General features: G+C 38.2%; 1 protein-coding gene across 2 annotated transcripts in view; it reads left to right on the top strand.

Moving 5' to 3' along the window:
- The window catches only part of creb5b (cAMP responsive element binding protein 5b), a 69595-nt gene that overhangs the window by 12663 nt on the left and 39402 nt on the right, over positions 1-17530 (top strand). For both annotated transcript variants that reach the window (XM_079894909.1, XM_079894908.1), the window contains exons 4-5: positions 497-618; positions 5771-5928. In XM_079894909.1, the coding sequence (XP_079751035.1) occupies positions 497-618; positions 5771-5928 (280 nt within the window). The remainder of the gene's footprint in view (positions 1-496; positions 619-5770; positions 5929-17530) is intronic.

Genomic DNA, 17530 nt, shown 5'->3' with positions numbered 1-17530 from the left:
AATCAACTAACATTAACTAACAATGAGCAATACATCTGTTATAGTATTGTTTATTAATCATATTGATCATTATTAGTTCATGTAGCTCAGGTGCATTCAACAGATACGACTTTAGATTTTAATAATGTATTAGTAAATTAACATGAACTAAGATTAATAAATGCTTTAGAAGTAGTTTTCATTGTTAGTTCATGTTAACTAATGAATTAATTAGTATTTCATTAGGAAGTTCATACTTTTAATGAAGATTTTCTTTTCTACATTATGATATATGATATTTTACATCCCTAATTTGTTTATTTTATGACCCCCAAAAATGTAAAAATTTGCATCATATAAGACATCATAAAGTGAATTCCATTCTCAATGTAATTATGAATAAATTAATAGATATAGACCAAATAGGACGCTTTCCTTGCTAATCGAACCCATTGTAAACATTTAAGCTAATATGTCCTGCTAAATTTTGATGTATTTTCTGCTTGAATGTTTCCAGACCAGACGCCGACCCCAACGCGCTTCTTGAAGAACTGTGAGGAGGTGGGTCTTTTCAGCGAGCTGGACTGCTCCATCGAGCAGGAGTTTTGCAAGGCTCAAGAGGAGGAGGACAGCAAACAGGTGAGGTTATGGTGTGAGTCTCGCAGCTGTGATGCTCACAATCACCCCATAACAATAACGCACCGAAGATCACACACGTACACGGCAGCTCCGTAGCTGAAGCAGGTAAAGATACACCCGGAGATCAGATTTGGCACCTGAGCTTCAGACTGACAGTTGTGTTCATAAGAGCGCTGTTTGTCTGGATATCACATATCACCACAATCAATCACACGCTCTTGATGCTCTTCAATTCCACGTCTGACAGTATTTTAGGGCATCATAGTCTTGCTTCTGATGCGAGTTGCTTTTCCAAAATGTAGGAAACTTTATGGTAACTTAAGATATTTCGATTTCTCAAATTCTAAAACCAGAAACATACTTTAAGTATGCAAACATAGTGACTTTAACTAACTTTAAGCAACTTTCAACTTAGCTTAGCAAAAATCTCTCTAAACTGTTTTATTCTGCCTCTTGCCACAGCAAGTCTGGATAGAGTCCATAGAGTCTGAATATTATTAATATTAAAAATCGATTAATATACTCTGTATTTGTGTGTGCTATATATTTTATACTAATTAGAGTATTGCACCGTTAGCTTAGCAACATGTCAGAGACAGTCAGACTCCATTGAAAGGGTCTCAGATCAGTTACTTTTGCTTTCATGATGGTTAGTTGCTCTTTACTAGGCAGTACGATGGGATGCGGCTCACTAGGCTTTGGAATAGAACTTCTATAGCTATTTCTGTTTTACCAAACAGAATTTTCAACAGATTTAAAAAAATTATTAATATACCCAGTAGGGGTGTAACGGTTCTCGGTAAAAAATCAAACTGTACCGTTGTATACCCACCACTTGCACATATAATATGGTTTGTTGAAAGTAACAACATGTAAAACAGACAGACAGAGTTAGGCTAATGTATGTTTCTGTCAAAGGATATGCATTTCTGGCTTCCCCTAAACTTTGTTAAATGCAAGCGCCTTATGCTCTAATATGACCAGTCATACGCCTTCATCAAAATACAAGGAAATCACTCACTGCTCTTGACTAAATAGCTTTTGTAACTTTAATAATGATTCATCTTTATTTAATTTATACAGTGAAGATTATATGCAATGTTGTTTATATGCAATATTATTACTTTATTTGTTAAATTTCTGTACCATACCAGAAAACTAATGTTAGATACCTGAAAAACCTGAAAAGCACTGTTTATTTTATTTGGATATTTGCTATATTGTATTTATTTGTCCTGTTGCTTGTAGTTTGATTGTTTGTTCTTATTTTCTTTATTTTTATTTGACAGTAGTTCTTTTTCTCCTGAACATAGCACATACCGAACCGTACCGAAACTGTGATAAAAACCAAACCGTGAGTAATTTGAACCGTTACACCCCTAATATATATATTACCCCTAATGCTATATATTTTACTCTGTTAGCTTAGCAACATGTTGAAAGTGTCTCAAATCAGTTACAAAAATATGGGTTACACTTTATTTCAGTAGTCCACTTTAGACATTCTATAGTCAGTACTTCTCCAAATTCACTCAACTGGTTGACCAATGTTGTTATATTAAACAAATTGTGCTGCTTTATTACATTTGCCTCCACACATACAATACAAGCAGATTTTTTACCTAATAAACCATCTAAGAAGTTTAAAGAAACTTTCTCAAGTTTTAAGTAATATTTCAAAGTGATAAATAGGATGAAGCCATCGTGATAACCAAACTATTGCAGGTGTTTTTATCATGTTCCTTCAAGATCTGACAACGATGTAAACAACTTCGACCCTAATGACTGTTTTACCACTTGTGACTATGCCACGAGATGACTGGCCTCAGTGACCACCACCCTACTGTATGCATGTGCATGACAGCCGTGCAGTAGATAAACTAATGGTGTCGGTTAATCTGGGGAGTTTACACTTGAGGTTTAGGGTTAGTACACCATGCCAAGTCAGCAAGCAGCAGGTTGTAGCAGGACTTTTGCTGAAAAGGCAAAAACAGGTGAGAGGGAGATATCGCCCAGAGCCTTTTCAGAGAATTCTGGTTTTCTTAAAGGAAGTGTACTAAAAATCAAATGTGGAAGCTATTTTAGCTGTTTAGAATCCCATGAGCTTAAAGGATGTGCCTTTTTAGGCAAGTTAGATTCTGTGTAGTCTCGCGTAGCCAGACCTTCAGACTGACGGCAGCTTTCATTGGCCAAGGACTGCCCAGAGGCCATCTGACTGACATGTAATCATCGTTCGTTTTGTTCCACGTCATGTTGAGGGGTGTGAAAATGTAACGTTGATGTCCCTACAATAACAGACAGGTGTGTAAAACTCTTGGACTTATTTTAAAGAGTCTATGCTGTGAACTTCACATACTTTTGAAAATCCAGCGTTTAGTTGATCCCGATAAATTCTTCTTCAATGAGGAAGTTTGGCTTCACGGCATCTTTGTTTCCAGGCAGACTGTTAAAGAAAAGACTTCTCCCGGACATCCTGTATAATTCAACCAATCAGATGACGACTTTAAAAATCCTGAAGTGTTTCCAGTTAAGTGTGCCATATGCATCAAACGTTCAGCCAGACGTTCAACCTGACGTCTGAGGCTGAGACTAGATTCTGTGTGTCTAGGTGTGCTATAATATGCGCTAAAGTATTGCTGCACTGTAAGTATTCATATTAAAGTCATAGAGTGATGCAGGGATGATACATTTTTGTAGGCCAAAACTTGGAAACAAGTTAGCATTTTGGCAATGGGTTGAATGGGTTTTTGTTTGGAAAACTCATCTACTCACTAGTCCATTGCAGCCTCATTGTGTTTGTAATTCTTGGAAACTATTTTAACTCAAGCTTTCAGGGACAACTTTATTTATTTTTTTTAAAGAAATAAGTGCAGACCCCAGGTTATGCAGAGTGAATGACCGTAGTGTAATTTGTTTTTGGCCTATGTTTAGCTTTTTACTTCTGACAATTGTATTTAGGCTTCAAAATTCATTAAAGGTGTGTTCTTTTGTGAAGATTATCATCATGAACAAAATGTTTCATCATGCACATTAGTTGGTCTAATTTTATGAAATAATCCAAAAGCCACTCGACAAATCCTATTGGAGGGACCCTTACGAAAAAGTTCATTTTATGAAGTATACTTAAGTAATGTTCAAGTATATTTTTAAGTATACATTATGAAGTATACTAATGTCAATATGTACTAGTAGTAAACTTGTAAGTGTACTATTTTAATACCGCTTGGGACTAAATTGGCCCACTTTTAGTATATAAAAGTATATGTTTAAGTGTACTATAAGTGTAACAGAAGTAAACTTTAAGTGCACAACAAGTTATTACGTTTATTACGTTTATTATTCAGAACATTATTATTACTGCAAGTGAACTTATGGGTATACTATTTACTATTTTAATACTTGTAGCAACTTTGAAGTATACTCTCAGTAAACTACTAGTTTAGTAGTTTTATACTACAAGTTTTCTTTAAGTGAACTTAACATTATACTTATAGTTTAGTTAAAATCTCATTTTTGTCAAAGACTACGCCTTGATCAGATTCAGAACGATGATCAAAAAACAGATGGAGTAGATCGAGTCCAACACCCCCAAAGCTTCACAGTCGTTTTCTCTTCATGTAAGTTTCATAAGAGTGTTTATGAAAAATTATGTAAAAAAAGTATATTTAATAGGCTACTCGATCAAAAGAGTTAACACAACTGCAAGCCAAGTATACTTTGAATACTTAATTATACTTTTAAGTATATCTCGATCAACAAGGCCAAATATACTTAGACTTTTCTGTCAGTATAAGTCAAGTATACTTAAGTGGAATTTGAAGTATATTTCTGAGAAGTACATAAAAAGTAGACTGAAAGTATACTTTCTTATTTTTAGTTTAAAAGAAGTATACTAATAGCACACTTGAATAAACTTCTTTTTCGTAAGGGGAACCAGTTTGATGCTAACTTGAGGGTTGGCCTGCAAAAATATTGCAGCACTTCCACCTTGACTTGGGTTTGAAAACTTTAAACTGTGCCTTCAAGGAGTGGCCATCAACAGACATTTCCCTTCATCTCTTACTTAGACTGAGACTCTATCTGCTACAGGAAATGCATGCATAAGCTCAGGTTTACAGTGGTGTCACACCTAAACGAGTACATAGTTTATTTCCTACCAATAATCCTCCATTTTCACACATCACGTAAATGTGTGGTTTGTTTCAGAGTGGCCTAAACCAAAGAGGCTAATATATGATGTTCAGTCAGTGCTTCGCAACTAGCAAAAATGTTCTAAAAACGTTTCGCTAACGTTCCCATGAAGTTATGAACATGTTATTTCTGAATGTTCTCTTTTTTTCTTGGTTATATGTACGTTAAGGGATCATTCCATTTTGTAATTAAGCAAATATTATGGGAATATTACTTTTGAATGTTCTCTAGACATTCTGAAACATGTTGGCCTACTAATAACGTTTCAAAGTTCCATAAATGTTATAGATGGTGTTTTGTGCTAACATTTTGAGAACATTATTAAAGACCTGATAACTTTGATGAACATTCTTTGATGAAACTAATGAACATTCTATTAATGTTACTGGAATAATGTTTGTTCTTTACTTCAAGAGAACCTTGGGAGAACTTTAGCCAAAGCCCTGAGAAGGTTCCCTGTTAGCTGGGTTCATGCCTTGTTTTCTAGTTTTAGTTCTGGTTTAGTTTAGTTCTAGTTTTGGGGCGAAATCAAATAACTTGAAATCCGCGTGGTTGTGAATTCGGCATGAGCGTGAAAGATTTCGCAAAGGATTCAACACGGATATGAAAAGCTGTTAAATTTGAAAGTAACTTTTGTTTGAGGTGTGCATACATCACTAAAATACACAATAGACAATGAATGTTTTTGTAAGTACAATCAACTTGGATGTTTAAGTAACTTCAACTTAAATTACACTAAATTGACTTAAAAAAATGTATAGATAAAATAAAACTTATTTTGTTGAGTTAAAGCAATGTAAAAGCTTATATTTTCACAACTCATTGATCTTTTTTGTACTGTGTAGTAGTTGAGTGTTGACTTGTTTGTTTTTTTAAGTTTAGTTATGTTACAATACATTGACAGTAAATATTTTCCCCCTGTTCTCATGAACCCCACCCCACCCTTTGTGTTTCTGAACAGAATATCACTCTTCATGGGCAGGGGGGCCCTAACCAGCACCAGCAGACCCACTCAAGAATGGCCAACCACGACAGCAGCATAGTAATCCAGCAGGCACTGCCCTCACCCCAGTCCAGTTCGGTCATCACTCAAGCCCCTTCCACCAACAGACAGATTGGGTAAGTCGCCCTCTCATCACCACAGTTGCGTGGGCCAGAATAAATATTGTTAGATGCGAGTCATCTGTACAGCGTTCAATAGACGAAGGCTGGTGGTTTGATATTAGTCCAAGGTCCAGGCTGCTGTTTGCATTCCTCCTATCAGAATACAGCAGTTGGCTTCCCCAAGGCGGGGGAGTAGTGATTATGTTCTTCAAAAGACTGTGTTTGAGTCTAAGTCAGATGTGTGTGTCCTATCATGGACAGCAGTGGACAACAGCTGGATTCTTGGAAGTTTTTATTTAAGTATCTGTGCTCGCTATGAAAGGTTTTGGAATTTTTCTGTTAGTAAGCTGTGCATAATTGATCCCATATTAGAGTATACTATATCTAAACACCCTTAATGGGGCAATGTGCTTTTTTTAATTGGGTAAAAGTGTGTGAGAGTGTTGGCGAGTGTCTTTACCCCAAAATAAAAAAATGTTATCATTTACTCAGCCTTATGTCATTCTAAACATGTATGACTTTTAAAACGACATTAGACCCAGAGACTAGATTAGGTCAAAGTGCAGATCGTTTGCACTTCACAGATTCAAAGTTCTGGTGTTTCACATGCACTCGCCAACACTCTCATGCACTTTTACCCAATTAAAAAAAGCACATTGCTGACTACATGATAGAAATGCTTCTCAAAAACATTAATTGAAATGAAAGATCTGGCATTTGATCAGCAAACCATTATTTAAAGGGGACCTATTAAGCCCCTTTTCACAAGATGTAATACAAGTCTCAGGTGTCCCCAGAATGTGTCTGTGAAGTTTCAGCTCCTCAAAATACCCCATAGATAATTTATTATACCATATTTTAAATGCCCATTTTTGAGTGAAAGGAAAAACATGCTGTTTTCGTGCATGTATCTTTAAATGCAAATGAGCTGCTTCTTTCTAGAAGAGGGCGGAGCCTTTACAGCTCGTGCCTCTGATACTCTGCCAGAAACCAACAAAACACGCTCACGTGGCATTGCAGTTCTTCAGCATCATGAAAGTTTATTATCTGCATGCGTTTTAAAGCCATTTCAGCCTAAACTTCTGATATATGCACTGCAAAAATGCTTTTCTTATATAGTATTTTTGTCTGGTTTCCAGTCCAAATATCTAAAAATTCTTAAATCAAGATGCATTTACTAGATTTGTAAAATTAGCTAAGATATTATGTCTTGTGTTCCGGGGGAATTAATCAAAATTAAGTGAGTTTTTGCTTAAAACAGGCAAAATAATCTGTCCATGGGGTAAGAAAAAGAATCTTAATTCAAACAGAAACAACATTTCATAGAAACGGCAAACGGCTTGTTCTGAGACACTGCTTATGATTTATGGGGATTAAAAAAAGAGGAGTGGGTGGATTTATGCCATTATAGGGTGGTTGTGTACACACACTGCCGACACACATTTGTGTTCAAACACCATGTAAATTAATTTTACATAATAGGTCTCCTTTATTTCTAAAACAATTCTTATAATTAGGGTAAGCTCATTTGCAATCTGCAAAGTGTCCTTCAAAGGGCTCACATTCCTGGGACGATTGCAGCACTCTTTGGATGTCCTGTGCATTTCGTGTGTGTTTGTGAATCTTTTTCAGTTGTCCCTGCAGTGACTCTTAAAGTTCTTCGTGTCATGTAGCCAGCTTGGGTGTGTCCCACAGTGATGACATCAGTGGTGCAGCTCTGGTGGGGATATCAGCTTTTTGGGATGACGCCCCTCTTACGCAAACACATCCCACTACTGACTCGTCTTTCTTTTTTCCTCAACAATCTTATTCCCTTTTTCTTAATGGAATGGAATTTTCTTATTCTCCGTCTCTTTGTTGCATCAGAATGCGCCCTGTCTGCAGTATAATCACCGCCCGAAACACACTCTCGAGCACATGATGGGCCGCAGGGAGAGGACAGTATCATTTTCAGAAGTGGTGGAGATTTAGGATGAAGATTAGAGGCTCAGTTCTGCAGCTGTCTCCAAAATCACTGATTTATTGCACATAACACCAGATTTTCATAAACAAGATGTTTCATGATAAAACTGTCACTTAGCAAGTTGATATATGGGTGCTTTTTTCAGAACCTACCATCTTATTGGCAAATCAATAACACACACTTTGCTTAATGTCTAAATGCATAAAATCTCATGCGTTTGATTATTTGTATGAGGTGTATGAAGGCACACTGCATATTGTTATGCCAATGGTGAGACAGGATAGGTGGGGTAGGTGCCCAGATTGGACAACTTGTGAATATTGGATGGAAGGCCTGTCAATCAAGTTGATTGACGGTCTGACAGTCCATTTGTTCTGGAAAAGGGATGGAATTACAGTCGAAGAAAGAGAGAGAGGATAAGAGACTGACAGAAACTTGTTAGTTCTCCTTTCTTTGCTGCATTAACTTTCCTTAGACATCAAAAATTGTTAAACAATCAAAATATTGTAGTAAATCTGTAAATGAGTTGTGAAAAATGCGCTGATTTTTCTTTTGTTTTGCGCGGCATCGGCACAATAAGTGCAGGGTTTCGGCAGTAATGCTGAAGGCTGCCATGAATGCTCTGCTGTGTTTCAGACTGTAGAAATGAAAGGTGAATATAAATTCATGCAGAGCATATGCAACGTCAATGCTGTTTTTGTGTTGGAACGTGGGTGTGCATGTGCCAAAGCTGTAAAGAAACCGTTTATAGCATTCATTATGGATGGACACTCATGCAGCTCAGATATTATAAAGTCTTTGGTCTTTTATGGGAACTACATAATTTATTGGGAGAAGCTGTGTTAGTCTAAAAGTAATTGGTGAATCTCATGAAACCTGTCAAGAACTGATGGGTCACATTTCACTCCAGAATCAATGTGAAATGATATATATTTTTGTTAATATTTTGAATTAGATTTTATTTTTATATTTTCTGTTTTCACTTTAATTTTAGTAAAACGTTTTTAATAATTTTGTTGTGTGCTTTTGTCATTTCTTTATTTTTTATAAAAAAAGTCTTAATTTTTATGACTGAGAATGAGAAATGTTGCCTTTGCAGCTAGATCGTTTTTTAAAATCTTTCATTTAAATTAAAGTTGATTTATTTCATAAATAGCTTTAGTTAACAGTAATAACCCTGGGTAGTATTTGTTGTACTGCCTTTGATGTAGCTTTAAATAATGATAAAAAGATTAACTGTAATAAAGAACATAAAGGATTACTGTAGTGACAGGACAATGTGCTCAGCTGTCAGAAAAGTAACTACTTTATTTCTATTGCATGTGTTATGTGACCTGGACATGTGAGATTCATCCAATCACAGTTTGCATTAATGTTCTGAAGTCTTTCTGGTTGGTCTTGGAAGATCTTCTCATAATACATTTTTGTTACATCTTTGTTGATGTCCATTGAAAACTGCAACTCCCTAGGACTCCACAAGTGTGAGAGTGATTGTTTTGTTACGGGGACTGTGGAGGTCAGGGGTCAGCCTATGGAAGCGTGTATCAGTGTGTTTGGAAATGTCCACCTCAGCAGGAAAAAAAGGCTTTCAATCCCCTCAGCACAGAAACTCCACTTCCCGCAGGAAGCCATCGAGGCCAGTTAGTGCCTCTGTCCACAAACCATTTAATCTTCTCTTCCTGCTGCTCTGAACTGAAGAATCATGCCACGATTGAACTAAAAATCATGAATGATGCTGTATTGACGTGCATGATTTTGAAATACTCTGCTGTTGTGAAATGTTAATGTCTAAATATTACACTATTCCTAGAAAGGGGAGGTGAATCATAAATTCGGCTTAAAATTTGGTGTATCGAATGGCAGGCTTACATCACAGTTGCCGGAATATTTTCTATGGCGAATTGATCACCTATAGATATGACATGGTTCCGTCTGAGAAGACTCACTATTTAGAGGCTATTGTAGTTAGCATTTTATTTTGCAGTCCTGTTCAGCATGTACATACTATGTACTTATTATAGCAATTACAATAATTGGGTTATATAACTAGATACTAATCCTGAACCCCCCTAAACCTGACCTTAACCCATGTAGTTACCTTATACCAGTACTTTCTTGGGTAACTACACTGTAAGTACACCTGTACTGTAAAACACACACACACGCGCACTCACGCTCACCCACACACACACACAATGATTTTTTTATACTGTACAAACTGTATATTCTATCCCCTTACACTAACCCTACCCCTTAACCTACCCGTCACACAAAACTTTCTGCATTTTTACATTTTCAGAAAACCACTTAGTATGATATCAGGACCACACACACACACACACACACACACACACACACACACACACACACACACACACACACACACACACAAATAAATAGCAAAGTATAAAATTTACAACTATAAAACCAGATTTCTTATTCTGCCCCCCCCCCTCCCTCCCCTCCCCCCCTCCCCTCCCCCCCCCCCTCCTCCTCCTCCTCCTCCTCCTCCATCTCTACAAATGTAATTAACTGTACAGTGATTGTGAACGACTGCAGTAAGCTTAATCCAGGGTCCATCTGCTTTCTGGGTTTCTTGAGATGTGAAGATTGACAGAGTTATACAGCGTCCATTGAATTAGGATAACAAGTCATTTTCATTGCTCCGCCATGTTTGCTGAAGAGCTTTGGAGGCTTGGAATCAATTAAGATTGGCTTTCCTCAAGTCTGCCTGCTTAACAGGGCTCAGGCGGGGGCCCACAGCTGTGAAACCCAAGGACCCTCAACCCCCAACTTTTCCTGTGATTCTCCCAGTGTTCCTTTATGCTTTTTTCTCCCCTTTTTTCACATCAGCCCTGCTAAAAAGGCAGAATTATGTTGTGTTTTGAATGCTAGTCCCCAGGATCGGATGCTAATATACTGTATATTTTTAAGGGATAGTTAATCTTTTACTCATCATCTTATCATTCCAAACTTGTATGACTTACTTTCTACTGTGGAACACAAAATATATTTTGAAGAATGTTCCATCATTTTTTTTTTTGGACCCCATTGACTTTCATTTGTATTGACAAAAATATCTGAGTCTCGTGTGTTGAATGAACTTTTCCTTTTACTAGATTAAGCTTGGTCAACAAGTTTTATCAGAAAGATCATGCTCTTTAACTAGCTAAGTTTTGCATGGCTACAGTGTGCCGGTTCACATGATAGACTAAGCACTAACCATCATGAACCAGCTGGTCTTTTCAGGAGGGAATACCGTCTCTCAGAGAGGTATAAAGGGGGTTGGAGAACCTCAGAGAGGCAATTTGACAAAAAAAAGTTTAACCTGGACCCTTCTTGACTAACAAAGAAAGGGAAAATGAAAAGACAGAGCACAGGGAATCTGAATGTCATGGCTATTCAAAGGGGAAAGGGTGATCTAAATGATCTGAATGCTTGCTGCATGTAAATTACTAACATCTGTTCCTGAGTCATGTCAGTGTTAAATATGTTAGACATAGTCAGTTGCTTGAGATAAAACACTGTGAGGGGGGCTCAATCTCTTTGACTGACTGATAAGAGAGTACAGGGGTTGGAGAACGTTGGTAATGGCGAATACTAAATCTAACTAGTGTCTGAATGGTGGCCGTACAGACTGAAGGAGAGACGGAAATGGGAGAACAATAGTTCTTTTCTTCTTGAGCTCTGGTGATTGACACTGACAGTTTTAGTTGAAACACACTTGCGACAGCCGATATAATAGATACAAAATGGATGGCAAGGCAAACTGTCATTCGTGCCATATAAATATGATTACCAGGAACAGCTCAGTGTAAATTCCTTTGAGACATTTCCTGTGTTACATCCACAGTGAAACATTTCCAGTCGATGTAGAAAACAAAACAAAAACAAAAGCAGCTTTAACCAGTGTATAACAAGCATGCTAACAGTTAGCATGCAAGTTAAGAACTTTATAAATCCAAAATAACTCCCTTTAGATCACTTCCTTTTCTATTACTAAAGAATCAAGCAAAAATTCCCCAAGCTGACACAAGGAAAAAAAACCTATGAATATTATGTTCCACCTCAAATAGATTCTTCCTCTCATATATATATATATGTATATATGTATATATATATATGTATATATATATATATAGAATAGTGCAGACTTATTTTATGCATTTTGCACTATTAAAAAGTTGTGCAAACCTCCATCAGCCTGCAGGAAGTTCTTGTAGCTCCTCTGCGAATTTAATGCCATTTGAAAGGTAAATTTCAAACAGCCAATCAAACCCAAACCACTCACTTTATTGCAGTGCATGCAGTTTGCGTGCATGTGTGTTTTCACACCTCTGAACCTAAGAGGAGCTGGTTTTCACACCCTTAAAGAACAGGAAGATTGTGGGGTATTTTGGTGCTTGAAAAGGAAGCTGTGTCCTGCAACACAACAGCATGAGATGCAGTGACTCAGTCACCTGTTTCAACCGTTAGAGAGGCCATGTCCGAATTCCTTTGAATTTGATGAGAACTTGCTTATTGACCATTGAAGTACATTTTGTTGGTATACAGGTGTATAGTTTAAATACATTCACAGACATGCTTCATCTGCCATGTTAGCATTGTCCTTTGACCCGTATGTTCTTTGACCTATGACTTACTAACAGCAGCTGTGAAAATAATTTACTTGGGTGTAACACAAACACTACCTAACCACAAAGATAACTTTCTTTATAACACTGGCACTTGAAAATAGCATACTTATTTGATATGCTAATTGGGATTTTTTTCTTTATTTCTTTATTTATTGACTTTATTTCTCACAATTTGACTGTATTTTTTTTCTTTCTTGCAATTGAGTCTGTATCTCAATCTACAAAATAGATCATAAAAAAATCACAGTTTGTAGTTTACATGTGACTTCACAATTGGGAATTTATTTTGTTAATTGTGATTTTATATCACACAATACGACTTTATTTATTCAATGTAATCATAATTGCAACCTTATATCTTGCAATTGCAAATTTATATCAAACAGTGAGACTTTGTATCTCAGAATATGACTTCATGTCTGATTTTAAAACTTTATTCCACAATTAGCAGTAGACTACGGTTACGTATGCCTCTGAACTTGGGGGGTTGCCAGGTGAACTGAATCGCATAGCCGAGTCTGATGGTTCGAATGAGCCGGTGAGACAGGCTGGGAAGCGCTAGCCAGGCTCCCAGAGCCTGTACAAGCAGGGTCAGAGGGACCACAGACATACCCGTAGTGGGGCAGCGAGGTGGAACGTGGTGCAACACTTACCTGGTTCCACAATTGGGCAGGGGGTGCGTGAGAAGGCTTGGTTGCGTCCTCAAAGAGCACGCTGCTGCCCGCTGGTGATAGAAGAGGGGGCTGAGCAGGGTTCGAATTATGATTTCATCTTTGTGGGGGTCTCTTTAAAAAAAGAAAAAAAAGTAGCCTATGAGCAGGCGCGGTGTAGCTTACTAATGTAAATAAATAAAAATGTTTAATAAAAAAGCGTTGCTAACACAATTCAATTTAAATAGTACATTTGGTTTAATTTGTCGTTTAATGAGGTCTAATATGTTATGAATAAATAAATAGATCCGACTATTTTGCGCGTGTATTTAAGTGGTCCAGTGGTAGAACTTTTGCCAAGCGTGTCAGAGGTTCTGGGTTCTAATCCGCACTCGTATTTTTTTTTTCTCATCAAAACCGATGTTAATCAGTGGTTGTATATCAGGCAAGGACACGTTTGTGTGCATTTTGTTTTGTAATTTCAAACGGATTGAAGCGCGCATCCGAGTAGGGGTGTGCCGGTTTCAGAATTGGTGATGACGGTTATGGCGTGAGTCAAATGTGATGGTTGGGGGGGGGGGAGTCCTTTCTGCATCCTTTCTGTTCTAGAAAGGATGCAGCAAAGATATTTAATGCTAATGTATGAGGCATAGGCCTACGCTGAGTTTCATTCATTTACGATGAGATGCGCTCTAGTTCACAATGCAATGCAAGTGAACGCGGCGCACCGGCGCCTCCATGTCACGGTTATTATATTGTCATTTGCTTTTTATTTATTAAATACATACAATTGGTTGATGAAACATTTATTAAAATTAAGATACAATGTGTACAAAACGAAATTTGCTTTAAAAAAAGGCTTTCTACAAAGAAATACTTAATGAAGTGGTAAAAATCATGTCTGACGATTTACAAAACAAAATTTGCGTTGGTACTTGGCAAAGAATCAAATATAGTTGGAAACGACGTAGACCATTAATTACACAGACTGTTAACAATTGTTTTTAATTAGTGTTTAAACATTCTCTATGATAAAAAAATGTTTGTAAAATTTTTTTTAATAACACGGTTTTGGCGGTTATACAGATCTAATGACGGTGTTCAACAATAACCGTCGGTCTCACGGTTATATACTAACCGTCACACCCCTACGTCCGAGTGAAGACTGTGCGCGGGCCACAAGAGAACACAGTATCCGCTGATCGCAGCGGCAGCGAGCACTTTGATCACTTGATTTAAAAAACAACACTTTTCAGCGCTAGATCGCCTCTTATTTAGCAAACGAACTAAATTAATGCTCTTCTAGTTAACTGAAGATGTTTTATTTTTTTTTTTATTGGTATATTAGTGCCGCGAGATGTTTCAAAAGTGGTGGGGACAATATCAACCTTAGCAAAAAGTGGTGGGGACATGTCCCACCCGCAAATTAAGCCTATGTTAAAATAACACTTGCCTGATGGGTTATGCTACTGCTAGATCAGACATTGACGTCACTTCTGTGAGTTGAGAAAAGTCAGTAAAATTCCTGGCAGAAAGTGAAGCACAAAGATGTAGTGTGTGATGACCATCCGAGATCCCGCGAGATCCATGTGTTTGGCATCTTGTCCTATCTTTTAAGTCACGCTACAGTAGTCTGAAGGAAAAAGTGCTTTATTTGTAATTTAAAATAATGGTGCTGATGATTTTTAGAGACCCCCACAGGTGTATGATTTTACTGCTTTCATGGGAGCTCATCCTCTCTCTATGGGAGCTCAGCTCCCACTGGCTCCCACATAATTCGAACCATGGGGCTGAGGGTGGCAAGGCATAGCGTCGCACACCGCCAACCTCGCCCTCTTGGGACCCAGAGATAGAGGAAGTTGCTTGTTACTGAGAATTTGGGTACCCCTGGATGCCAGTGCCGGAACAGAAGTGCAACAAAAGATTCTCCACCCGGCCCTCCTCCGGGGGAAGAGCAGCTCCATCCATCTTCGGATTGCCCGTCTCTGGGGTGGAGTTTCACCGACGCTTGGAGGATTTAGTGAGATGGGTGGCATCGTATCCCTGTGGGAGGGCTCGATGTCACGGCTGAGCTGGCCGGCCAGAGCGCTTGTTTTTCTACCACAGGGGAATGGACGCCCATGGCCTTGGGAATGGTCTGGTAGGCTCTTGATTGCCTCGGCCGGCTTCTGGAATGCCAAGAACTATTGGGCATACTCCTCGACAGCATCGCCGAAAAGGCCAACTTGTGAGATGGGAGCACCAAGAAAGCATGCTTTGTCGACACCTCACACCCCTACAAGGTGTAGCCAGGGGACACTTCTGGACCATGAAGGTGGGCATCGTCCAGCCGAGGGCCTGCGCTGTGACTTGATCACGGTCAGTTATCGTGCGTAGTTCCTGCATCAACCCCGGCTCAGAACTACCCTCGTGCATATGAGTGCTTCGGCTTAGTAAACTTGCAGGGTGCCATATTGCAGGGTGGAGGCGGCCTAACCAACAGCACTGTAAGCCCCAGCAGCAAGTTGCTGTTGTTTCACAGGTGCTGGATGGGACGCCAATGTCCATTGGCTCGTTTAGTTTATAGTGGTAGGTGATTGGACTCTAAGGCGAGATACCAATACGTTTGTGACGTTCCGACGTGACGTTGAACGTGACCGACTGAAAGGGAACTACAGCTACATAAACTACATTATATAAACAAAAAGCTCACTGGAAAAAGCATACATTGACTACAACATAATCAGTTATTAATATTTTGTTGGTTCTATCTTGTTTTTGTATGTTTCATTGCGTTATTTTTCATATCAACGAGTTTGTCAAATCACAAGTAAAGCAATTGACTCCACAGCTACACAATATGCTTACAAATTTTTTTTTATAATATTTGAATAAAGGATGAAGATGTCAATCACTTTTCATCACCACTTTTTAATCTCACAATTTGATATAAATATAAAATAAATCATAAAAATATCTCTTTTTTTTACTTTGCACGGGACTATACTTTGAAATTGTGATTTTATTTCTTGTAATTTCTACTTTACATCTCACAATATGACTTTATATCTCACAATTGTGACTTTATTTCCTGTAATTGGGACATGTATTTCTTATATATTACAATATGACTGTATGACTGTTTACAAACTTCCCCCTTTTTTATTAAAGTCAAGAAAGTCAATGTTACCTTCTTTTTCGTTCTTTTACGACATTGTAGAATTGAAATGCTTGCGTACTGCACAGTTTTATGCCTCCAACCTGTCAAAACTTGATACTTGCTTTTTAGGACTCTGATTCACCCTAGCCGAGGCAGCGTGCAGTGTTGTTTTTGTGTGAGGCTGCATAGGAGGGCCCTCTCAAACCCTCCCCCACCCCCCTCCAGTTCCTCTTGTGGGCCAAAACACAGACGTCATCGATTTCTTCACAGACTGCTTTCAATCACATTGATCAAAAACGCAGAACCTCATTGTTAGGATTCTAACTCTGTGACCCCTCTTATGGAAAAACAAACTATGGTTGATGTTTTAGCTAATTACGGCATACAGAGAAAGCCAAAACTTGTGGTCGTCCAGCCTGAGATAATCTTACCATGTAGGGTGGCATCTTCTGGATGTGTGCCTGGATTGTGCATGTCTGAAAGAGAAAGAACTTCAGAGGACAGAAGGAAACAGAAAGAGAGAGAATACAGACGGGCAGGATGTACATCTGAGCTGAATTAGAGTGAGCTCATTGTGTACGGCGTAGGGTTTAATAGTGCGTTTGGAGAGGAACGCCCAGGCCCTGCTCCTCTCATTCCAGCACCACTGTGTCATCCTCGTCCACCACACAGACACATGCAGAAACGCACACATACTCCTGCAAAGAGAGGGACAGAGAGAGAGAGAGAGAGAGAGAGAGAGAGAGAGAGATACCCTCAGAGCAGACAACAGGAAGACAGGAAGAGAGGGAAAGGGGACCTTGATTGAGAATATGAAAGAATGGAGAAGGGGAAGAGGAAAGGATCTGGGGTGTTGAATAGTCAAGAGAAAATCAAGTGATCAGGTGGACATGAAAGACTTTAATAAAGTATTTTATATGGATATAAATAACAGGGACAGGTGTACTTTGGGGTCCATAAGTCTTGAGATCACATTGAAAATTTGGGATTCAAAATCTAATTTGAACCTTTTTTTAAAGTAAAACAAAGAAATGTTATAAAATTTAATTATTTAATTATTTACGATACTGCACTAAATAGCAAACACAAGGATGCCTTTCTTGGTATCTATAGTCTTTACCGTCACAGTTCTTTAATGTGGGATCTTCAATCTTCCTCAGCCTTTTTGGGATTGCACACTATCCACTGGTTGCACACATCACACTATTTCTAAATTTAAAGAAGTAAA

The sequence above is a fragment of the Squalius cephalus genome (genome assembly GCF_949319135.1).
Source record: "Squalius cephalus genome assembly, chromosome: 15".
Taxonomy (NCBI): domain Eukaryota; kingdom Metazoa; phylum Chordata; class Actinopteri; order Cypriniformes; family Leuciscidae; genus Squalius; species Squalius cephalus.
The sequence above is the reverse complement of the archived record's forward strand: the minus strand, read 5'-3'. Positions and strand labels throughout refer to the sequence as shown.